Here is a 26,167-nt window from a genome sequence, read left to right on the forward strand (position 1 = left end):
GTGTGTGTGTGTGTGTGTGTGTGTGTGTGTGTGTGTGTGTGTGTGTGTGTGTGTGTGTCTAGACCTGTGATTTTATTGGTCTGGGGAATTCCTATTATAGAAACTTCTTCCAATAATGCAGCCCAGCAAATTATATATTAACTAATCATCTCAGTGCCCCAGGCAATTCCATATAAGATTAAGGGACTTGCTCAAAGCCATACAGCTGGTATTGTTTCAGCTACAGTACATGAACCCAGATATTCCTATCTCTAAGGCTGGCTCTTTATTCCACTATCCCATATAGCCTGTCTAAAAATTAATTAAAATAGAATTAAAATACATAATTTAAAAATGAGATTTTAAAGTTCCATCTTAGAGAATTTCTATATGAAGGATTTTCAGGTCTTCAATTATTTTGTAGAAGCTCATAGTTCTTAAAAACAATGTCACTTTAGATGATAGAAAAGTAATTATGCAGACTATTTAAAATTTAAAAAAATCCATGTTATATTTGCATAGAAGACAGTCAGACTTAATAGTATTTGTTTTTGTTTTGGGGTTTTTTTGGTGAGAGGTTAAGTGACTTGCCCAGAGTCACACAACTAACTTAATAGTATTTGAAAGATGAGGCAAATGTTACTTCACATGATTCTTTCCAAGAAAATAATCTTTGGCTGAAAGGACTTATACACAGACAAGATTTTACTCCATGCAAATTTCAAGAGTATTTTTATAAGGAATAGTATTGTTCAACCCTGGATGCCCAAGACCAAACGCTGCCCATTGTAACATTTTCTTGAAAACAGAGATACTGAAATTAAAAACACCGATAAATATACACTAATCCTGGTAAAATATTCTTCACTATTATAGCAGATTGAAAAAGGCAACCTTAATTTCAAATCATCTACTCTTCTACAGATGGCCAGCAGACACTAGGAATAGCATTGAGATTGGGCCCATCTTGCAGTTAGGAAAACCTGAGTTCAAGTGCTGCCTCTGCAGCTGCCATACTAGCTTGTGAGCATGGGTAAGCAGCCAGCCTAGATCTGGTAAAAGGAACTTAGCACAATGGGAGTTTCTTAGACTGATGAAATCACAGCCCACACCATATAATCTGAGGAACAATGATTTGTTTCAAAATATACTAAATAATAAATTATGCATGACAAACATTTTTATAATCATGAAAAACACGGAATAAAAATAATTTCAACAAAACATGGCATTCATGCCAATTCATGTAATCAGAGCAGATGTGATTATCCTTCTAAATAGAGGAGCCTTAGCAATGGGGATGGAAAACTTCCTTGCAGACAAAAACAGGGCAAGAAAACAGGCTACTGCCAGTTGCACCCCTGGGCTGCTGGTTAATATATCTTTCCAAGGGCTTTCAAGGGTTGTTGTAAAAAATAAACGATGGAAAGGGTATTTGTATACGTGTATCAGTAGGAGCCTTATGTCATGTCTTTTAGGCCTCAAACTGACCTATATAATAATACTTTGCAAAAGGTTGAGACATACCTGTCAAGACATCTTAGAATAATAGTAGTCTTACCCTAGAAATAAAAAAAGAATATGTTTAATATCATCCCAAAGCAAAATTCATATAATTGTTCACATTTTGGGCCCTAGATAGTTTTAACAATAAAAATGATAAAGTCCCTGGAAGCTTCTATAATTGTTCTGAAGTCTGCTAAGTAGGAAAAGTTAACTGTCAACTTTCCATCAACACTGCCATTACTATAATTATAAAGTCCTGACGATGACAAATAACAGCAAATCTTACATTATATTAGTGGTCAACTTGACAGCTGTCTTATACTTCCTATCTATTCAGTGATGTTAATTACTGGCAAAGCTAATGATCACTGGTTTCTAAAAAATTCTTATCCCAGTTATTGAAATGGAAGTAAAGAGAAAGTATAAAATAATAACAAGGCCAAAATTGCAAGTATGTACAAAATGAGCAGGTTTCAGACACTGGAGTATGGCCAAATCTTTTCCTGCTCTTCTAGTTCTAACACAATACACATTTTCATTTCTTTCTCTCCCATGACAACAGTGAGTGGGCCTGGGCTGCGAACGAGAGATGAGCTGTTTTCAGGGGTCTGCGAATAGACAAAGCTGTAACCACAGACAGGCAAGTCACTTCATCTCTGGAGCTCAGCTTTCTTACCTATAACTGGATAGAATACTCATCTAGGCCTCTTTCAGTTCTAAAACATGAATTCATCTGACTTTTTAATTAAAAATGAATCTTGATTTTCAAAATGAATTAACTTAACTTTTTAAAAAAATGTAGCTAGAATTTTATTCCAAACATATGAAGACACTATGAGAAATGTCAAATCACGTTTTATTATTTAAGGATCTAGGTGATATTCCTATTCGCACAGGACTACAGAGAGGAATTGAATCTGTGATTTCACTGGCATAGACAACAGTTCTCCCAGATAAGGAAACTCTCTACCAAAGAAGGCTGGCACCTTTTTGTAACTTATAACCTTAGAAGATCATAAACCTTAGTAAATAATCTTCATTAGTTGTTTTCATTGAAAAAAAAAAAAAACACCCGCTGGTGGCCATCCTTAGGTGATGGGCTTCCCCAAACATGGCTGGAAGGCTGACTGTCAAACAAGAGAATTCCATCTCTGTTTCAGGTCTATGCTAGAATTCCTAGGTGCTCCTAGGCCATGACCTTAGAGAGCCTAGGGTCATCTCCATCCCACCGTGAGACTTAAGTTGAGAAGCTAAATATTTTGCCACATTATACACACACTTAAAAATGGATACTAGCTTTCAAGGTCTAAATGCACAAAGTGCAGAAAGGCTTAAAACAAGAGAATCTTAGATCTGAAATACTCAACCACCACCTATGACAGATGAAGAAACTGCAATCCAGAGAGATTAAATGATTTTCATAATTCCTTTCAGGGTATCATTTTCTTCCCAGTGACCCAGACATTTATTAATCATTCATCTCTTATGTTGTCCTTATCACCTTCCTCTTCCACCACATCAACTTACCAGATCCCACTAATTCTGCCTCCAAAAAGGGTTACAACTTTCATCCCTGACACTACCTAACATTGATATACATCCCCCAACACTACCTAATCAGGGCCTAGTTAAGGTCCTGGCTATCTTGTTCGGCTTATTGCAACAGCTTCACTAATCTTCCCTGCTTTTCATTTCTGCCGTTTCTCATTGATCCCACACAGTGATAACAGATGAAACTTTCTAGAATTGTGCTATGAAATTCTCTTAGCTAAAAGTTACAGTGGCTTTCCCATTACTACCAATGGCATGAGTCAAGAACACTGACTTTGAAGAATTTATTTATTTGGTGTCTTGTAAATCTAATCAAATGGCCTTTCAACTGAAAGGGAAAGGACAGAGGGAAAACTGCCTATACGCATCCACCAAGTTAAAGACCTAGAGAACAGCTTGAAAGTAGGAAGAATGGCGGTTGCAATTGTGAGGTACTGACAGAAAACCAAACACCAGAAAGGAGACAGTCATAAAACCCAAAGAAAATCTCCAGTGTGGAGCCTCAGGAAGTCATGCCTGGCTTTGTGCTGGTTAACACTGTTATTACTGACTTGGTGGGATGAGATCCATGAGTAGAATATGGCTCCAGAAGGGTTGATCATCTTCAAAAGAAGTATTATAAGTAAAAAGGAGGTATGGAATAACCTTGTATATTCAGAAGATATACCCATGTGAGGAAATCCAGGAATCAAGAGTAGGGAAGCATGCTGGAAAAAGGTTGGAGCCAGAAACAGAGTTGCAGGAAATGTAATAAAGACCAAGGGTGGGGAATCTGGGGCCTCGAGGCCACTTCTGTGAAGTTTGGATTCAGTCAAAGGGCCACACTTGAGGACCTAGAGGGGCACATATGGCCTCAAGGCCACAGGTTCCCCACCTCTGATACAGACCATCGAAACAAAAATAAAGATGACACGCGGAGTTTGGGAAACAGAATCACCAGGCCAACACACAGTAACTGGATATTCTGACGATGGGAGGCTTTAATTATCTGGACTACTGTTAGAACTTTCATGAGGCCAATAAAGAACTACTACTTTCTTGATCTGTCTGGACGATAATTTCATTTCACAAAAGGTATAGGAAATGGGAAAATTCTATTCATTACCAACAAGGATAAAATGGCAGCTGGAGCAGAAATCCTAGGAATCTTCATGTGAGTTACCATTCCATCTTAAGAGTCTGTGACACAGAGAAGAAAGCCAAATTTAGCCTGACATGCGCCCTATATTTTGGAAGAGAGTTCATTTAGGGTAAAAATTTCCAGTTCCTTCAACTGATTTTCATCCGATATGGCATTAAGGTCCTTCACCATCCTCTCGAGATTCTCCACTTTTCAAGCTCCTTTCTAAAATGCAGACCTCATCCCTAAACACAACTCTCTAGAAATGGGATGCTTGGAGGAGACAGCAGCACAAAACTATCGCCTCCTTCTTCCTGGCAGTCAGGCCTCTCCAATTAACTTTCTTGGCTGCCATACCAAGCTGCTGACTCACATGCATATTTCTCAGTCCAATAAAATCCCCAGATTTTTTTCATAAGAACTGCTGTCTAGCTATGTCTCCACCATTTCATATTTGTAAGAGTGATTTTTAAAAATCCAAGTGGAAGACTCTACATTTCTCCCCATATTTCATTTGGTCCAATATTCTGGCCTGTTGAGATCTCTCTGATTCCTGGTTCAGTCATCCTGAAAATCTGATAAACATGCCATCTGTGCTTTTATCCAACTCAATAATAAAAATGTTAAACAGTAAAAGGCCAACCATAGCTCCCTGGGGCACCACTGGAGACCTTTCTCCTTTATCGAGGTAATCGGGGCTAAGTGACTTGCCGAGAGTCACACAGCTAGCGAAGGATCATGTGTCAGAGGTCGGATTTGAAATCAGGTCCTCCTGACTCCAGGGCCAGTGCTCTACCCACTGCACCATCTAGCTGCCTCTGGAGACCTTTTTAAGCTGACAACCCATTGATGATTATTCTCTGCATGTGGTCATTCAATAAGTCCTCAATCTATACTATCATCGATAATACAATTTTGATAATAATATTACATTATATAACACTTTAATGTTTACAAAGTATTTTACATGCATCATAACATTTGAGCCTCACAACAATCCTGAGAGGTATCATTCCCATTTTAGAGATGAATAAACTGAGGCTCTGAGAAATGAATGACTTATGGGCCAGTGGCAGGATATGTTGCCAAGCCTTTTCTGACCTCATGTTCATCATCCTCCCTGCTATATCATCCCACTACTTCAGTGAGATGTATCCAGGGCTCAGGATTTACCTGTTCAAGTCTTCCCTTGCCACCAGCCTCTCCCTCTTTCTCACCCACACTCAATCTGCTATTTGTCTAGATATGTTTGTTCTCAGGATTCAGTCCTATTCTCCAGGGCCATCTTCCCATTACAAAATCATTTGCTTCCATTTTGAGCACTGAAGCATGAAAATAAGGGATTTCAACTCTCTGGATATTTAGAGCCCTGTCTGCCACAGATAAATTTATGAATTGCCCTAATGATCATTTCATATTTCAAATAATAGAGAGAAACTGGCTATTCTCAACTTGATTGTGCCCAACAAGGAGAAACTGGTTGCTTAAGTAGTGATGACAAAGCCTTTAAGAGCAAGTGACCCACTCGATCATAAACAGAGAAAAAAAAAACCAGACACAGTCTGACTCCTACCTTATATTTGAGGACAGTAGATTTCAAAAGGATTCAGAAAAAAGGATAGGTCAAATTTAGTTAGCAAATTGTTTTTAGGGGAAGTCAGACCAGCAGGGATGGGAAATCCAAGAATTAAATTCTGAATACAAGCAGAGATGGTTGTGAAAGAAAAGAGGAGCTGCCTTAAAAAACCAATGTGGATCTAATGGAAACTCAAGCGTTGACTTGAAGGAGTGAAACTCACTCCTCTTTTACTATGTATCCGGAAATGCTAATATTATTTGGTGTCTGAGTTCAGAATTAAAAAAAAAAAAGATATGTAGAAATGATAAACACAAGGTCAAATAACAGAGGATGAATACAAAAGCGTATGACCATTCTGTAAGAATTATGGTAACTGGAGTGATAAATTGTGCTCCAGCCCTGCAAGTCAGCTCTGGTCTTAATTTTCCGGGTTCTAGATCTCCACAACACACCCCAGACATCGCCAGCCACAACGTCACAATGCAGTCCCCACCCTCCCTTTCCACAGAGGGTTTTTGTGTTGTCTTCTCACATTAGAATTAGACCAACATGAGCTCGGAATGTTCTACCACACTAGGCTCTAGCATAGTGATGTCATTTGGGTCCTGTTCGAGAATGAAGGCCAACAACCAAGCAACCACAATGCAAGCTTTGGCTAGCCAGGAGCTGCAGCAGTAAGGAGGAGTGGAGCCCAGCCTGACCTGGGCAGAACCCGCCCACAGCCCGACCTGGGAGCGGAGGTGCGGGCGGGCTACGGCTGGACAGGGAGACAAGAAAATGAGCAGCATGGTGGAAAAGGCTCTAGCAGATGCTAAAGCACTTGTTAAATGACTAAGAGACCACGACAATGCATCAGAATCTCTGATCACACAAACTACAGATCTCAACAAGCGAGCAGAAGCAATGAAACAGTATCAAGAAGAAATTATAGAACTCCATGAGGTTGCAGGGTACCGACCATAATCAACATTGGTTATGGGAATTAAATCTGACAATTGCAGCAAGAAAATGGAGAATTACGCACATCTCTTGAAGGATGCCAGTCTGCTTTAGAACTCCTAACGAGCAAGTACCGAGAGCAGATGTTTAGGTTGCTGCCAATGGCCAGCAAAAAGGATGACCCAGGCATTATAATGAAGCTAAAGGTGCAACATTCCAATATTAACATGGTACACCATCACAGCCCTGAAGGAATCTTCTTAGGTGCACCTGGACCAATCCTTGAAACAACTCAACGTGGACTGGAGAGAAGCAAATCTGAATGAATTACAAGTCCATTTGGACCAGATGACCAAAATGGCAGCAGTCATGAGGAAAGCTATTGAAACTGATGAGCAGCAGGCTTGTAAGAAGCAGGAATGAATTTTTCAACTTGAACAAGAAAATAAAGGCTTGAGAGAAATCCTTCAAATAACTCGAGAATCATTCCTGAGCCTCAAGAAAGACGATGCATCAAAGAGTACATCTTTGTCAGCATTGGTAAATTTGAGTCTGAGGAAGAGCTAAAGAACATGGAAAATCTTCGAGCTTCTATTGCACAGCTCCTAATAAGGAACCAGGGTTTACATAAAAAGTTGTTAATGAATTGAGCACCAGAAAAATCACAATCTTAAATCAGCCCTTCATTTCATTCTTTTTATATTATGTATAGTGCACTGGCAAAAGACATTTAAAAAAGATATTAGCAGAAGATCAATATATAGTTGTCATTGACTTTATTATTCCTATTAAAATTTTTAATGGGAAAGTGGAAACTTCAAGCCATTGTTATTAGGTAAAGAAATAAAAGTTCTCATTTATAGAAACTACTGATTGTACTAAGCCCCTGCCACACTGTTATTTTTCTTAACTTTTTTTATCCAAATTTTAAATGTATATAAATAAAGCTCTACATAGAATTTATGCAGTTATCGTATTTTTTAAAATCCACATTTTCTTAGCTTGGACTTATAAAAAAAAAAAAGGAAATGTATCCATTCCTAAATTTGATCTCTTTTTGATATGAAGACTAGCAAATGGTATTTTATTTTACATGTTCTGAGCCTACCTTTACATTTCTTAACAAATGCCTTTCAAAGATGTCAAGAGTATCCAAAAAAACTTTTAAAAGATTCATAATGTTTTGGTTTTGTGGCATAGACCATAAATTGGATATATGTTTGTTCTTCAAATCTAGATCCTAAAAGGTGCTTTTGTTTTATCCATAGCATACCATAGTTTATCATGACATTTTGGATAATAACTGTCCATAACTTACTGAAAGTGAAGAAATGTAGAAACTATCTTTTCAGTAACGAAAAAGAAAGCTATACTACTTCCTGAGAAAGAAAACCATATAGAAGACAAGATTATTCAGTAGGTTGAACTACTGCTTTAGAGGGGGGAAAGGTTAGGTTTGGATTCCTGAATAAATATTAATTTAGTCAGGTTTGTTTTCTGGTTGATTTTAGGAATATTAACCTATCCACTACCCAGCTATACCAGTTGGAAGGCCTGATATAGCAAGCCAGGAATAGAGAGATTTGAAGTGGGCATAAAAAAACCCAACGTATTTATTTTAGCCTTGTTAATAGTAAACATCACCTTTCACCTGGTTTATAAAAAGAAACTTTTATTCCTTATAAAGGCTTGCTTTTTTTATTAGATGCCAAAAGGAGCAAAGAAACTATAATTGCAGATCTCTCTGAATTTGTCCTTGAGCTCATCTGTTCCTAGTAACTTTCAGATTTTTTATGTTCGTCATACTAAAGCAGATATTTAGAAATAGTCCATTTTCTTGGATTTTATAAAAACTGCAAGTTATTTACTACCACCATGTGAATTTTCAAAACAGACAACCAAGTGAAGAAGTAATGAAAGTTTGGGCCATTATTTAAATAGAAGATAAAGGAGAAACCAAGTTTTCTCAAAATAGCACAGACTGAAAATTCCATTTAGATCATCTGTTGAAGAAATACTACTCTTCTAGCAGAATCTATTAGAATGTGAAGACTTACATACTGCTAAGAGCAAAAGCAACAACTATTTACTCAAACTTACCTTCTCAAACATTGGGTGTTTCTTTTTTGTTTAAAATAAAATAAAATTTTATTCCAGAGGCCTTAGTGAAGATTTTCAATTTAAAAAATTGATATTTTTTTCCTTGAAATTGTTTGGATTAAGAAGTAGTACTTGACTTGGTGGAAGATTTCTCCAAATAATTTTGATTTTATCCCATTTAACTTAAGAAAATAAAACAAACTGCATTGTTAAGATTTAGGATGTGGTGATCTTAAGGCAGCTATTATTAAAAAAATGCTTGATAAGTATTTTTGTAAATAAAGTTGTGATTTAATTTATCTCCTCTTGACCATCATAACTATATTGTGTTTTTTGAGATTTAATTTTAGGGTTTTGCAGAGTTTCATTTGGTGTAATAAGTTTTCATCACATACGAGTTATTTTTGTAATCCAGAAGCCTGAAATGTATATTTGGAATGTGTACTGTATAATTTTATCAATAAAGATGGTTGATGGGGGCAGCTAGATGGCGCAGTGGACAGAGCACCGGCCCTGAAGTCAGGAGGACCTGAGTTCAAATCCGGCCTCAGACCAAACACTTGACACTTACTAGCTATGTGACCCTGGGCAAGTCACTTGACCCCAACTGCGTAACAAAAAACAAAAAACAAAAAATAAAGATGATTGATTAAAAAAAAAGAATGTAAGCTTTCTGAGGGTAGGCACGCTTTTATTTATATCCTGAGCTCTTAGCACAGTGCCTGGCACACAGTAAAAGCTAAATATAAAAGCTCTTAATAAACTCTCTCTCTCTCTCTCTCTCTTTCTCTCTCAGTCTCTCTTTCTCTCTGTCTCTCTCTCCCTTTCTCTCTCTCTCTCCCTCCCACCCACACACTCACACATACGTCTACATACAGGCTGACAGAGCCTAAATTCAATTAAGACCTCAACAGGGTACAAGGATAGGCCAAATCATAGGAATTTATAGAGATGAATGTAAAGTCTTACATTTGTGTTCAAAAAATCTATTTCACAAGTACAGGACAGGGAAAACATGGCCAGATAATAGTTTCTGTGAAAAAGATTTCAGGAGTTTTAGTGGACTGTAAGTTCAATGAGTTACCAGTCACCATAGCAGCTAAAAAAGGTAATGCTGTCATCAGCTGCAGTTAGAGAAACTTAGTCTCCCCATATTCAGACCTTGTCAGGCCACATTTATAGTGTATTCAGTTCTAGCCACCCCATTTTCTAAAAGACAGATAAGCTACAGCACATTGAGAAGAGAGTCACCTGAAGGAAAAGAGAATTGGAGAACACTGGTTGAGAGAACTAGACCTGTTCATTCTGGAGAAGAGAAGACGGAAGGAGGACATGATACGTGTCTTCAAATAGGAGGAGGGATTTGTTCTGCTGGACCCCAGAAGGCAAACCTAAGAACAGTGAGTAGACAGAAATCACAGAGAGGTAGATTTTATTTTGAGGTAAGGAAAACTTTTGAACAACTTGTGTTGTCCAAAAGGGGCATAAGCTGTCTTGGGCATGGGTTCCCCATCATTGAAGGTTCAATGTCCACTTGACAGGGATATTGTAGAAAGGATCTGACATCCAAATGTGGATTGTAAGGCCCACAAAAGAAAGAACTGTTATCTGTTATCTTGATCACCTTTGTATCTACAAATATCTAGTGGCTTTTTGCATATGATATGTATTCAATAAAGCATTGGGAGGTTTTTTTGTTAATTTTTATTTTTTAGGCAATTGGGTTTAAGTGACTTGCCTAGGGTCACACAGCTAGTAAGTGTCAAGCATTTGGTCTGAGGATGCATTTGAACTCAGGTCCTCCTGACTTCTAGGCCAGTGCTCTATCCACTGCACCACCTAACTGCCCCTCAATAAAGCACTGTTAAATGAATTAACAAACTGAATGCCAAAATGAAGAAATAATCAAGAAACTTTCAATCATCATATGAGTTCTGAGCAAGGCTTTTAAATCAGAAATATTCAGATGAGTCAATTTCATGGTTACTGTCAAAATATATATCTGCCCTTCCTATTGTTTATGATTTTAATTAAATTGTAGTTTAAAAATAAGGTATAGTTTAAAAATAAGATATATTCTTTGCTCAAACTTGTAGTTAGAGAGGAAGAGAACAGTTAGTTATTGAATTCCGAGTGGCCTAATAGCCAATTCTGATCCCTATTTCTAGGAAGAAGAGAGGGATCGTTCATAACTAATTCATCAGAAATTCCTAGGAACAAAATTAAAATAAAATAATTTAATCATTGCCTTGAATCTTGTCACTTGAATATATCCAAAACTTCTACCAACATTGTTTCTAAAAGCTGATGTTAATTTTAACATGTTTAACACTTTACCCTTGAGCAAAGGATAAAATCCACATTTCCAAAACTTTGAAATGGTAGTCCAAATCATTCACAGTTCATGAAAGATTGTGTTGTGTACAATGTTACAATACAATGTTATTCTGCATATTTTGCTCTCAATTTCCAATAGGTATTTGTCATTGTGCTAGACAAACACATTGAATTTGAATGAAGAATTTGCAGTCTTTTAGTTCAAATAAAATCCCAATTCATAAAATGAGATTAGAAAAAGCGTCCTATATAAATAAATTATTTCTACATCCCAGCAGATGCCTAAAGTATGTTCAGTTTCTGTCATTAAATATTATTGAGCTCTTACCACGTGCAGGACATTGTTTTCAGTACTTTTAGGGGACATAAAGAGGAACACAACGTTAGTCTTCATCCTCAAAGAATTTATGATCTCGTAGGGGACCACATACCTACAAATCACTAGGACGTAAGACAGAACGCAGTAAGCTACCAAAAAATGATTCAGAAGCACAAAATGACATGGAAGGGAGACATTCCTTGGAGATGGGAGACTTGGGAAAGGATTCCCAGGGAAAGCAGCATATTTCCTTTTTTTTGGAAGGTGAGGGCAGCATATTTCAACTATGCTTGAGCCAACATGGCTGGGATTTCAATACGAGGATAGGAGAGGACAGGGCGCTTTAGACTAAGAAGGCTATGTTTAGGGGAAGGCAAGTAGAACAGTTTGGCTACAGGGTAGTGTGAGAAGGGAAGTAGTCAGGGACAGGGCTGGAAAAGTGGGTGAAAACAAGCTGAAGGAGGTAGAAATGACAGCTATTGGGACTGACTGGATGTGGAAGACAAGGCAGAAGGGATCAAAGTGAGTTCTAAGCTTTCAGGCCTATAAAGATAGGAAGTAGCACCAGTGAGAAGAGAAGGAAAAAGGAAGAGCCGGTTTGGGGGGAAGGATGAGAAGTTGAGTTTGAGGCATTAGTGGCACCAACAGGGCAGTTATGCTGGAGACAGAGACAAGTCTAGAGCTTAGAAGAGGAACTGAGGCTGGAGACAGGAATTTGCAAATTCTTTAGACAGTATTCAAGAGGCACTCAAGCCTAGCAGCACCAGGTTAAAACACTAAAATTAAATGCTTTCTAACTGGAAAATCTTGCTTTATGTACAAAGACTCTCCGGTGTTCTTTGGGTCACCAGGAATTTTGTGTTTTGGGGGACTGTGGAATTCTCTGATTCCCAGTAGGACTGTTAGAATGGCAGAGGTGAGGGTGGGGAGAGATGGGAAAGAAGGAGCCTTACCTTTGTGAATTTGCTTTAAAAATGTTTTTAATAACTGTATTTCAATGCAATTGATTTCCTTTGAAATCCGAAGCATTTTTGTTTAATGCATTTGAAAATATTATTCTAAGAAAAGAATCAGAAGTTTCACCAGACAGACTAAGGAATCCCCTTTTTCTGTGCACTGACCCCTAGAGAGGCAGCTCCAGATTAAGAAAAGCCTGGGCTCAGCCCTGCTCCAACCCATTCTGGCCCTGGGCCAGACCCTGGCAAGTCATTTCCCAGGCCCTCAGACAGTTCTCTAAGAAGGTAAGGGGCAGAGCAGCTGCTAGTCTACACGAGATGGAGGAAATGTCCTACATGGATGTACATACCTCCTCAACTGTGACTCTCCTCAGAGTCAGAGTGGAAGAGAGGTCCTCCCACACTAAGGGAAGGAGTCACGTCCGCACTTACACAGCCATGATGTGCCAGAGGCAGGCCTAGAGCTCAGCTCTCTGGGACTCCAAGGCCAGCTCTCGATCTATTACTTAGGCTGCATCTCCACTGGAAGAATATCAGAACTAAAAATTCTGACTTTTGTTCCAGGAAGCTGCTTAGGATCCCTGAATGCACTGCATAATGTTCCAGACTCAATCGAGCCTGCCCTCCTCCTATTCAACTGGGCTTAGCTTGCTATTGATCTGCAGTACTGGTAAAGTGTCAGGCACACAGTAAGTGCTTAATAAGTGTTCTCTGACTTATGTAAGATCTATGGACTGATGGATTAGTTCAATGGGCCTAATCAAAGCTAGGGGTGAAAAAAGGGCAATGCATCAATTGGGGAATGGCTGAACAAGCTGTGGTTATATGACTGTGATTGAATACTATTGTGCTATAAGAAATGCTGAGCAGGATGCTTTCAGAAAGGTCTGGGAAGACTTGTATGAACTGATGCAAAGTGAAATGAGCAGAACCAGGAGAACACTATTATACAATGATCAACCGTGAATGACAGCCATTCTCACTAATACAATGATCCAAGACAATCCTGAAGGACTTATGATGAAAAATGCTATCCACCTCAAGAGAAAGAATTGATGGGGTCTGAATACAGATTGAAACACACTTTCTTAAACTTTCTTGATTATTCTTGTTTGTTTGGCCTGCATTTTCTTTTGAAATATGGCTAATATAGAAATGTTTTGCATGATTGCACATGTATAATCTATATCAAATTGCTTGCCTTCTGAAGGAAGAGGGAGGGAAGGGAAGGAAGGAGAGAACTTGGGAATCAAAAACATTTTTTAAATAATATTTTATTTTCCCCATTTACATATAAAGAAAATTTGTAATATTAATTTAAACATTTTCAGTTGGAACTCAAAATTTAAAAAAAAAAGAATATTAAAAATTTTTGGTTTAGATGTAATTGAGAAAAAATAAAATAAAAATTAAATGTAAAAAAAATTACTACTTAAAGAAAAGAAAAAAAAAAAGAAAATGTAATGGAGTAAGATTTGGTAGGAACAAGTAGGCTGCATCATATTACCAAAGTCTTGTATGCAAAAAATGACATAAAAGATACCACCCCTGAAAGATATGATCAGAGAAAGAGATGGGCCTGCCATATAGCTGGAGTGAACAACAACAGATGGAAAGCCCAAAGGCTACACCTATACCGGCATAATATGAAAAGAGTTGGAGGAAGGTCTCCAGAATGTTTGATGGGCTGCAATCTGCAGCAGTGAAGGGAGTACATAGATCAATAACTTTACAGATAGAGTGAAGTATTATTTAGGTAATTATTTCCATCTTAGAAGTAATCTTTAAACAAACTCATTTGAGTCATCAAATTACATAGGAAGTTTTAATGACAAAACTTCTAACAGGCCTAAATAATTTAATTAATAGAGATTTTCATATAAAACAACAGTTGAAAGTACAGCAAGAAGCCAGACATATTACCCCATTTTTACTGCCAATGAAGAATACAGATTTTTCACAGACTTCTATTCCATCTCCACCATTTTCAGAAATTTCTTTCTTCTCCACTTCAGCTTTTGCAATTTCCCAGAGTGTATCACTGTGCGTCAGAAAGACAAATGTTAGGAAAAAGAAATCCTTTCAAGGATTTACTTAAAATTTAGTGCTCCGATGATCAATAAGTTAATTAAGACAATTAACATGACATAAAATCTATACAAAGCAATATAACTCAGAAAGTATAAGATTCTATAGAATCTGGACTATAGTATATATAATCCAAACTAACAAGTATTTATTAAGGACTTACTTTGTATAAGGTACTATGCTAGGTCCCAGAAATACAAAGACAAAATGAAAGAGGAGATTGTCTTCAAAGGACTAGAAGAAGTCATATTCTATTTGAGGGATACAACATGTAAATATGTAAGTACATACATACTAATTGGAAGAGGAAGAGTACAAAAAACTAGGGGGAGAGAGAAAGGCATATAAGCTGATCCTCAAAGGAGGCTATAAATTCAAAGGTTATAGAATTGCAGAGGGAAGCCATTTCAGGCATGCACAGCCAAGACAAAGGCTCAGAGGGAGGAAATGAGATGCCATTTGGGGCGGTACAGTACATATTTCTGTATTCCGTTAGCAAAGACAGGTTTCTAAGGACATAAGGATAAGATTCAAGGACATAAAGACAAAACATAGCTCAGATGAGGCAAGGAATGGTGAAGTATAGTGGAAAGTTGCTTCTAATTTCCTATCTATCAGTGCAAGGGCTATCCTATTCACTTGTATTGTCTCTGGCACAAAGTAAGTGCTTAATTGATGCTCTCTGTCTCTCATCAATCTAAAGTGCTGTAGCTTGAATGACATTAAGCAGCTGGGTGACCTTGGATAAATCACTTGGTCTCTCTGAGATTCAATTTCTCCATTTGGATAAGAAGGAACTTCCTCTAGACAAGCAATTTTCAAAGTATGGTCCAATGACCTCTGGGTCTCCTAAAGACCCTTTTATAAAGGGGTCTGGGAGGCCAAAATTATTTTCATAATGATACTAAGACGTTTTAATTTTTAATATACTAAATAGCTATAAATATAACCCTAATTAAAAATAGCTCTTTGGAGGGGCCCTCAAAATTCTTAAGAGTGTAGAGATCTTGAGATCAAAAAGTTTGAGAACTTGCTGGACTAGGTGATTTTCACCGTCCCTTCTGGCTTTAAAACGATGTGATTTGATTGTAAGAGATTTGTAAAATTAGATTTAGGAAGAAAAGTTAACGTAACTGGGCCTTTTCAGCCTGGGGAAGCATCACTTTAATAGAGGGTTTTGGTAAAACTGGTTATTATCTACACTGTGCACAATCTGGACAGACAGCCTGATCTGTGAGAGATTTACTGCTGTTTACTCTTTTTTTTTTTTTCTCCCATTTTCACGTGAGGGATTCTCACTTCTCCTGGAGAATTATGGTAGAGAGGAGGAAGAAAAAACTCTAGAGAGAAAGCGAACCAAATAAATAACCCGTTCTCCTTGCAACCAGGTAGGCAACAAGTACTTATCAGGCGCTGACTAAATAGAAGGCACCCCGCATTAGCCGGGCTTCTCAGCCCCTTCTCGTGATGATCTTTCGATCTAGGGGGGATCCACGCGGGCTTCTGAGGGGGCCTCCCCCGTTCCCTCCTCCTCCCCCTCCATACATCCGGATATCTCATCCCTCACCCTCCCCAGGCTGACTCGGGCCGGGATACCTGGGCATCTTGGCCTCCTCAGAGGCGCCGGAGCGAAACCCAGAGTACTGCCTGGGGACCTGGAAGGGATGGACTTCCTGGTTGCCATGGTAGCGACGGCACCATGGCCGGCGGCGCGGCGAAGAGTGGCATCATGGGAAATGTAGTTCGTAGGCGTTCCCTAGTGTCCAGATCTTACAGCAGCGGGAATGAGGCAGGGTTGGAGGCGGGCAGTGCTAGACCTGGAGAAGGAGGTCACTAAACATAGTCGTTTCTAAGATGGTAATAGTCATAGTCAGAGGCAGTGTGGTGATGGATGGAAAGCTGGACACATGGCCAGGAAGGTTTGGGTTCAAGGCCCTCCTCCGACACATCCTGGCTGTGTGATTTTGGGCAAGTCACTTCTCTGTGCTCTAAGACTAAGTTGCAGAGAATGGATTGACCCGCATGGGTACGCCTCCTGAAATCATGGGTCAAGTCCCTAACCCTATACCAGTACTGTCGGAGGTCAAGCCCCTGACCCTATCCCATAATAATTATTGTATTCATTGTCAGTCCCCTGGTATGATAAATTGAGGCTGGAGCTAATTGGGTATGATGGTTCCAATCAACAAATGACACTTCTCTCAAAGATATAGGAGGCAGAATGTGCAAGGAGGATCAAATCTTTGCCATTATTTCACCAGAACTCCCTCAGACCTCAATGGAGACAACCCAGGATCCTGTACCCAAGAGCCCTGGGGAAGTGCAGCACCTGCCAAGCTATCAGCTTCCAGAATCCCCCACCCCAACCCTAGACCCAGCCATCATCCAAGGGAGAAATTCCTATGGATGAGGACCCAGCTATGCTGGTCAACACCAACACCAGCCCTACCTCAAGCTTACCCCTGCAGCCATCATCCAGGGAAGCAACCCTTGTTTAGATGTAACCTGGAAATTACCTCTTCAAGTGATGTATCCCTGCTTCCTCAGAAACCCCAGAAGCCACCTACTAAACACTCCTAGGAGGGAAAATTCTTACTACCAGAGTCATTGGCACTGTCAAGGGGCTCAATATCTCAAGCAAATATGATATGATTAATGGAAATGGTAATAAAAATTGCCATCTCACTCGCTACGGCACTCTATGGACATTGGACTTGCAGGTAAAACAACAGCAGTCACAGTAGCAGCAAAAACAAGAAGTAACATTTATATAGCACTAACTATGTGCCAGGAATTGTGCTAAGCATTTTACAATGATCTCATTTGATCCTCACAACAACCCTGGAGATAGATGCTATTATTATCTCCATTTTATTGTTTTTAATAAGTTTTGAGTCCCAAATTCTATCCCTTCCTCCCTCCCACCTTCCTTCCTTTCCTCCCTTCCTGAGAGAGTAACCAATCAGATAATGTGCAATTACATGAAACATTGCCATATATATATATATATATATATATGCAATTACATAAAACATTTCCGTATTAGTCATTTTGTGCAAGAAAAAAATAAAGTGAAACATATCATGCTTCAGTCTGTATTCAATATCGGTTCTTTCTCTGGAGGCAGATAGTGTGTTTCATCGTTAGTTCTTTGGAATTGTCTCAGGTCATTGTATTGCTGAGAATAGCTAAGTCATTCACAGTTTTTCAATCAACAATACTGCTGTTAATGTGTACAACATTCTCCTCGTTCTGTTCACTTCACTATGCATCAGTTCACGTAAGTCTTTCCAGGTTTTTCTGAAATCATCCTGCTTGTCATTTCTTATAGCACAATAATATTCCACTACAACCATATATCACAGTTTGTTGAGCCATTCCCCGACTGATGGGCATCCCTTTGATTTCCAATTCTTAGCCACCGCAAAAAGAGCTGCTGTAAGTATTTTTGTACAAATAGGTCCTTTTTTCCATTTTTTAGGATGTCTTTGGATTATAGACCTGTAGACCTTTGGGATATAGATAGTGGTATTGCTGGATCAAAGGGCATGCACAGTTTTATAGTCCTTTGAGCACAGTTCCAAATTGCTCTCCAGAATCTTTGGATCAGTTCACAACTCTGCCAAGAGCGCATTAATGTCCCAGTTTTCCCACATCTTCTCCAGCATTTATCATTTTTCTTTTCTGTCATATTACCCAATTAGATAGGTGTGAGGTGGTACTTCAAAGTTGTTTTAATTTGCATTTCTCTTATCAATAGTGGTTTAGAGCATTTTGTCATATGATTATAGATAGCTTTGATGTTTTTATCTGAAACCTGCCTGTTCATATCCTTTGACCATTTATCAATTGGAGAATGACTTGTATTTTTATAAATTTAACTCAGTTCTCTACATATTTGAGAAGTGAAGCCTTTATCAGAGATTCTTGTTGCAAACTTCCCCCCAGTTTTCTGCTTTCCTTATAATTTTGGTTGCATTAGTTTTGTTTGTGCAAAAACTTTTAAATTTTATATAATCAAAATTATCTCTTTTATATTTTGTAATGCTCTCTGCATCTTATCCATAAATCCCTTATCCATAAATCTGACAGATAAACTTAATTTGCTTTTAGTATCACCCTTTGTGTGTAAATCACGTACCCATTTTGACCTTATCTTGGTATATAGTGTGAGATATTGGTCTATACCTAGTTTCTGCCATGCTGTTTTCCAGTTTTCCCAGCAGTTTTTGGCAAATAATGAGTTTTTGTTCCAAAAGCTTGGATCTTTGGGTTTATTATATACTAGATTACTATGGTCTTTTACTATAATGCAATTTGTACCTAATCTATTCCACTGATTTACCACTCTATTTCTTAGCCAGTACCAATTGTTTTGATAATTACCACTTTGTAATGTAGTTTGAGATCTGGTATGGCTAGACTACCTTTCACATTTTTTTTTTTCATTGATTTCCTTGATATCTTGAGCTTTTGTTCTTCCAGATGAGTTTTGTTATTTTTTCTAGTTCTATAAAATAAGTTTTTGATAATTTGGTATGGCACTGAATAAAGAGATTAATTTAGGTAGAATTGTCATTTGTATTATATTGGCTCAGCCTACCCGGGAGCAATTAATATTTTTCCAATTGTTTAGATCTGACTTTATTTGTGTGAAAAATGTTTTATAGTTGCGTTCATATCGTTCCTGAGTTTGTCTTAATTGCCAGATTCAATGACCTCTTCTCAATCCTCATTCTCCTTTATCTTTCTGTAACCTTTGACACTGTTGATCACCTTCTTTTCCTTGAAACACTCTACTCTCTCGGTCACCGCTATATCCCAGTTCTCCTACCATTCTGACTACTCCTTCTCAGTCTCCTTTGCTGGATCCCCATCCAGATCACAGCCTCTAACCATAAGGGACCTACAGGATTCTGCCCTGGACCCTCTTCTTTTCTCCTTCTACTTCCCTCGGCGATCTCATCAGTTCCCGGGAATTTAATTACTATCTCTAGGAGAGTCCAGCTGTAGTGCATTGGGAAAGGGCCAGTGTCCCTTAAGGTATACTAGATGAGGCCTGATGATTCAGATAACTGGCAATCCAGTTTGACTAGAGCGTAGTTAGGAGATAAGGCTGATATACAAACGCATCCATTCGAGTACTTAGAGGATACCTGTATAAAGTATCACACTGGCACTCTCCTCTAAAATGTGGGAAAGGTCTATCTAATATATTCCCTTGTGACAAATAAGAACAGTTAAGCGAAACTGTTTTGATGATTTACTTCCTTGATGACCCCTTTACTCCTGTCCTCTGAAGTTCCTTATTTGCTATACATTGCAGCATGTTCCTAACTACCATATTCTTTTCCATTACCCTCCACATGATACTTACTTTTCTTTTCTTTAGAGTCTATTGTGCTCATGTCTTGCAGCCATGTCGATAACTCTAGCAACAAAAAAACCTTTTTAAAAATTAAAAAAAAATCTAGATGAGGTTGTTTGCTAGATTTAGAGATAATGTGGCAAGGGAGAAAGGAAAACATACTAGAGTAGTGAGAAACCCCTGTTGTGAATAAATATTATTGGTGAAGGTGTTAGGCAATAGGGGAAGTAAGCAAACCAGACATTGGTGCTTGTTTGTGGAAGAAAAACTGAGGCCACCAGAGTGAGGCACAGCTGTACCTGTATGAAATTAAAACGCGGCTGAAGACATGAATGCAAGATAAGGAGGCACTAACTACCACTTTCAGTGGCAGACCACCTCAGTTTTGACAATGGAAAAATTACGTATCTCTTGAAGATTAAAACTGTATTCAAAAGATAATGCTCAAAATGTATTTATAAATCATTTATTATGATTGAAAGGCAGGAAAATGATAGGAGACATCACAATTCAAATATGAAAATTAACGTATAACATTGTTCTCTGGTAACTGATCACAACAATAAGCTTTGAGTTTTTAAAAGCGCTGTGTAAAAGCTGTCATTTTTCAGAAAATAAAATCAGTTTTTCAACATCATCAGGTACAAAAGTTAATTTCTTTCTGTCACAATGTCTTTTAAAAAATTTATCAAAAAATAAATGCCAATTATATGGTTTTACAGACTAAGCTAAGACATCACAATTTTTCCTTTAAACTAAAAGCTTATTAGGTTTTATTTTATGGTGAACAAAGTGTTGCCTGGGAATAATGCTTTTATGTGAATAGTTCTGCCAAAGCCTTTGGCTTATTATATAATAATTAAGTAATGCTCTGGTAATTTGGAGACTTCACTTGGTCTCAGGCAAAAGTTACTTCAATTGCACCAAAAGATGACCAGTTTCTACTTTTTAAACTGGCCCTGTGATTTTGTTGGTATAGGAAGTTCCATTAGCAATTGTTGTTCAACCAATAGTTTTAGAAAGCCCTCTGGACTTTGAGATGTTAAATGACCTCTGGGTCACAATAGTCAGGATGTGTCAGTGGTGGGACTGAAACCCAGGTCTTACTCAGAGGCATGCTAGTTTATTCTTACAGACAAATTTACTCAACAAATTAGTTTTTGTAGCTCAAGAACTTTTTTTTTCTAGGTAATCAGTCATTTTATTAATAATGTTAGCATTGGGACAGCTAGGTAGTACCATGGATAGAGCTCCAGCTTTGGAGTCAGGAGGACCTGAGTTCAAATCTGACCTCAGATACTTGACATTTATTAGTTGTGCGACCCTGGGCAAGTCACTTAATCCCGATTGACTCACCAAAAAAAATAAAAATAACGCTAACATTTTTAAAAGAGGTCAATGGCACTCTCCAATGCCAAAAACCCTCATGACTGCAGGCTCAAGCCTTATATGACCCTGGAAAAGTAGGTGTTCCAGAGGGTGGAAATCAACTCTGATTGGTTAACAAATAATGAGAGAGAATGAATATTACACTGAAGGGCTGGACAGTAGTTGGGTGGAGTAACAATACTCAGAATGTGAGATCAGGAACTTTTCCTGAAAATAATTTGTATTCGTTTGTTTGTTTGCTTGTTGGAGGGAGGGTAGGAGAAAGGACCTTTCTTTGAGTCATTACCAAACTAGTAGATTATCACTATTCTCTATTCACAGTTTTCTCTGACGTCTCATTATAGGATGAAGGTGATGCCTGGTTACTTGAAGGCTATGCCTACAGAGAAAAAAACTCTTGGCAGGTCAAACAAGGCAAAGAGATTTCAAGTATAGGCCTGGCAACAAATTCTACCTTACAGGAAGAACATCCTAGATAATCAGAAGAGCTCACTCATGTCCAGGAGGTGGACTATCAGATATTACATTTTTTGTCTACAACAATGCATGACAGTCATCCACTAAGGCATGGAAGGGCTGTGGTGGGCATTGGTGGAGGGCACCCTTCTAGACATCAACCAACCTACAAACATTTATTATGCAATTACTATGTCCCAGGCATGGCGTGCCACCAGTGAACACCAATGGGTTTTTACAAAGTATTAAAGAAGCATTATAATTATAGTCACACACTTGTGGGCAATTCCCTTTCTCCATGTGGGGAAGTGGAATACTCTTCTGAAGTCAGCAGATGTTCTCAAGTTTTTATAGAAAGTTTTATTAACTTTCTATAAGTTAAGTAGGGTACTTGTGGAAAAGGTTTAAAGTGAGATCAGTGCATGGTCAGAAAGAGAAAGGGGCAACAAAAAAATAAAACAAGGCAAAGAACAATACCAGCAAATCATTACATTTAGGGATGATCATAGATTTAGACTCGGAAAGTCATTCAGTTCAACCCCCTCATTTTACAAACGAGTAAACTGAGGCCCAGAAAGGTTGTGAATTGCTAGAGGTCACACAAGCAGTGAAGTGGAAGAGATGTAATTTAAAAGCAGGTGATCTGATTCCAAACCCAGCATCCTTTTCACTCCTCCACACTTTCTACTCCTTTCCTTAAAATCTAATAATTTTGGAATTTGCTTTTAAAAATACCTGGTGAAAAGAGATAAATATACCTCCAAAAGAACAAATAGAAATATTCTCCACATAAATTAAAATTGTGAGTAGTTACTAACTAATGATTAGTACTACAATGCTTATATTTTATTCCCCTTCCCCACCCCAGCCACTGTAATTCCAATCTGTAGCAGGAATTTATGTTAAACATTTTATTTTAACATGAACTCTATACTGCATTGCCCAGTAATTTAACATGCTTCCTGCTTCTAAAAACCAAGTCTTTACCTCTTTGAGTAACATCATGAGGTAACAGCAAAAGCTGTTTTTAAAAAATAAATCATCTTAAACATGTTTAAATAAATAGACAGCCTATGGGTTCCATAAAGTGTGGTATCCACTAAATGTCAGGAGATGAAAAGGGAGACTCAGTGGAAGATTTATAGCACCCCAGATGATGATGGCCGAGTTTCAATTTTCATCATTAAAGAGAGTGCCCACCTGGATGAATTCATAGGTTTGTTTAGTCTCCAGATGGTTTCACAAAAAGGGTTGCACAAGGGGTGGTTATTTAATGGCTATCTGTGGTTTAATGAAAGTCGTTCAAAAGTACATCATTGTTGGGAAGATTCCTTCTTGGAAACTCACTGCCATTATTTGTGTTCAAGTCATTTACATCATTCCAACTTTCTTCAGGAATAAGGACATTACCCTAACATTGAAAAATTTAATAACCAAAGGACACCATTTTTAAGCTTTGAGGAATCACCCCATGATTTATAATCCTATGTTAAAAATGCTAATGTCAAGTTTAATGTACTCTATTTTTAAGATTCTGAAGGCTACTAACTTTCAAGACAAGAAAAACTCAGAAGACATGCGGACACTGAATTCTCTTCAGGTAAAGTGCTTTACCATATATGGGGGAAAAAAGGAATGCATGTCTTCAAATACTATTACATTCAACTAAGGACAGTGAGAAGCAAATGGAACCAAGGGAGAAGAATGCTGTCAATTTTTCAGCAAATTCATAGCACACAGAAAGCCAAGGCAAGTTGGGAATCACTTTCGTTTTTTAAATTTCAGGGCAACAGAATTTGACATCAGTGAACTGGAAATGTGAAGGGGCACAGTTTTTAAGTACTATAGGAGGTTTCCTATTTTATCACACACAAATCTAGCAGATCCACTGTACCCCTTAAAAACTTACCACACTGTAATTGTTTTCTTGAACTTTCTATTCTATGCTTTTCCAATTATATTTTCACTAAAGGTAACTTTTTACTTAATTAGTAACTTCCGAGTAACAAAGGTAGGTAAACGCTGGACCAAATTACAAAGGGAGGTTATAGAGCCTAGATCTTCACAAATATAACAAATAGTCAACTAAGTACTGGCAGAGGATTGGACAATTTGACCTTTGAAGGGCTCTTCAAAGACCTGATTGTATGATTAGACCAGTTTAGTGTTTGTAAACAGCTTTTATTTTGTTCTACTGTAACTAAGTGCTCATTTATATTTTAAATAGTCTCATAAAAAGGAGTAACAATCTTTCCTATCATTTTGGTTTTGAAATACTGATGGATGTGTCATTCTCTTGGATGTAAACACCTCTGAGCACACTGAGTCATGTTCCCAGACATTCAGCTGCTTTATAGTGTCACCAGCTTCTGAAATTTCACAGTAAAGTTGGGCCTTTAGTTGGTCTGTTGTTTAACAGCAGTGGCTGGCTCCCCATGTCTTTGTTTTTGGGCCTTCCTTTTTGAGCAGACAACAGTGCAGGAGCTGAGAGGTGGTGAAGAGCTGCTTTTTGCTGATGGAAGTTGTTAATGTAGCTAGCAACCAAAAGAGTTATTTCAAGAATCTAAAAAAAAAGAAAAATAAGAATGTCTCATTCTTGTCATTTCCAAAGGCACAAGAGAGCTGAACTGTAAGCTAATTCCACTTAGATATGTCTATGATTTCACCAGCTCCCTTTGTTCCTTGGATAGAAAACAATTGAACAAGTATTCACTGAGTATATTAAGCAGCCTGGCACAGGAAAATAGCTGGCCCTGAAGCCAGAAAGACCTGAGTTCAAGCTCTGTTTCTGACGCATGTTGGGTATAAGACACTGGGCAAGTCACTTAGCCCCTCACTGTTCTAGGGAATTCATCCCCACCCACCCACCCCCTTTAAATTAAATTTTATTTTATTTTCAAGATTTGCCTTTTCTTCTTCCTACATGCCTCCTTCCCCCATCCCTACTGCTGCCATTGAGAAAGCAAGAAAAACAAAACCAAAACCCATTACAAACACATATAGACAAGCAAAACAATTGACTACATTAAAAAAAAGTCTCTTTCTGCATTCTTAATCTCTATCAGGTAGGTAGCATGTTTCATCATAAATCCTCTGGAATTATTATTGATCATTGTGTTAATCAAAGTCCCTACATCTTTCAAAGTTTTTGTCTTCATAATATTTTTGCTATTGTATAAATTGTTGTCCTAGTTCTACTCACTTCACTCTGCATCAGGTTATAAGTCTTCTCGGGATTCTCTGAAACCATTCCCTTCATCATTTCTTACAGCACAATAGTATTCCATCATTCTCATATGTCATAACTTGTTCAGTTAATTCTCCAATTGATGGACACTCCCTCAATTTCCAAATCTTTACTACAGCAAAAAGAGCTGCTATAGATATTTTTGTATGTATGTGTCTTTTCCCTCTTTCTGTGATCTCTTTGAGGTAGAGACCTAGCAGTGGTATTGCTTGGTCAAAAGGTATATGCACCGTTTACAAGCTTTTAGTGGCATAGTTCCACATTGCTTTCCAGAATGGTTTGATCAGTTCACAGTTCCATCAACAAATGTGTTAATGCACCTGTTTTCTCATAGCCCCTCTAGCATTTGTCATTTCCTTTTTTTTTTTTTGCCAGTTTTGCTAATTTTGTGGGAGTGAGGTGGAACCTCAGAGTTGTTTTAATTTACATTTCTCTAATTATTAGTAATTTAGGGCATTTTCCCATATGACTATTGATAGCTTGGTTTTCTTCTTCTAAAAACTGCCTATGCATATCCTTTGACCATTATTCAACTGTGGAATGGCTTTTATTCTTATAAATTTGAATTGCTTCTCTATATATATCTTAGAAATGAGACCTTTATCAGACAAACTTACTTCAAAGATTTTTTTCTCATTTGTCTAAGGAACTCCTTAAGTTTCTAAGTTGCAGAGAAGGTGCTGACCCACATTGCTACAGGGAGTTTCTTCACTTTGGAGTTTTCTGTATCAATTAAATCACATTTCCAGTCTTTATCCTTATTCTAAGACTAGTAAAAGCACAGTCATCCTAATTGTATGATCTGTTGTATTTCAACTTTTTAGCCTACAAAATTATCCTATAATACTAATAACTCCAAATTCAAAGTAGGCATCATTTTCTCCTTACCCAGTTTCATGTCTTCATGTTCTCACCCTCTAGTATTCCAGTTTTTACTCTGGGACACTGGGCTCCTGATTAGTGACTGTTTACCACATTTAACGCGGGCCAGCTAGATGGCACAGTGGATAGAGCACTGGCCTTGGAATCAGGAAGACAAATCTCCATTAGTTCAAATCTGGCCTCAGGCATTTACTAGCTGGCCAAGTCACTTAACCCTCTTTGTCTCAGTTTCCTCATCTGTGAAATGAGCTGGAGAAGGAAATGTTAAACCACTACAGTATCTCTACCAAGAAAACCCCAAAATGGGACCACAGAGAGTTAGACATAACTGAAATGACTGAATAATGACAA

At 38.0% G+C, this 26,167-nt stretch overlaps 2 protein-coding genes and 1 pseudogene across 4 annotated transcripts in view; 1 reads left to right on the top strand and 2 right to left on the bottom strand.

Moving 5' to 3' along the window:
* The window catches only part of DYNC2LI1 (dynein cytoplasmic 2 light intermediate chain 1), a 44,985-nt gene extending 28,851 nt beyond the window's left edge, over positions 1-16,134 (bottom strand). For both annotated transcript variants that reach the window (XM_027865635.1, XM_027865636.1), the window contains exons 1-3: positions 16,071-16,134; positions 14,310-14,427; positions 1,507-1,541 (exon numbers count right to left, since the gene is read on the bottom strand). In XM_027865635.1, the coding sequence (XP_027721436.1) occupies positions 1,507-1,541; positions 14,310-14,427; positions 16,071-16,078 (161 nt within the window). In that variant the 5' untranslated portion in view covers positions 16,079-16,134. The remainder of the gene's footprint in view (positions 1-1,506; positions 1,542-14,309; positions 14,428-16,070) is intronic.
* LOC114045552 lies at positions 6,513-7,241 on the top strand (annotated as a pseudogene).
* Positions 16,135-21,161: 5,027 nt separating the features above from the next.
* The window catches only part of PLEKHH2 (pleckstrin homology, MyTH4 and FERM domain containing H2), a 121,786-nt gene continuing 116,780 nt past the window's right edge, over positions 21,162-26,167 (bottom strand). For both annotated transcript variants that reach the window (XM_027865492.1, XM_027865491.1), the window contains one exon: positions 21,162-24,250. In XM_027865492.1, coding sequence (XP_027721293.1) covers positions 24,065-24,250 — 186 coding nt within the window. In that variant the 3' untranslated portion in view covers positions 21,162-24,064. The remainder of the gene's footprint in view (positions 24,251-26,167) is intronic.

Source organism: Vombatus ursinus, unplaced genomic scaffold (assembly GCF_900497805.2).
Source record: "Vombatus ursinus unplaced genomic scaffold, bare-nosed wombat genome assembly UNPS02014778.1, whole genome shotgun sequence".
NCBI classification, from domain to species: domain Eukaryota; kingdom Metazoa; phylum Chordata; class Mammalia; order Diprotodontia; family Vombatidae; genus Vombatus; species Vombatus ursinus.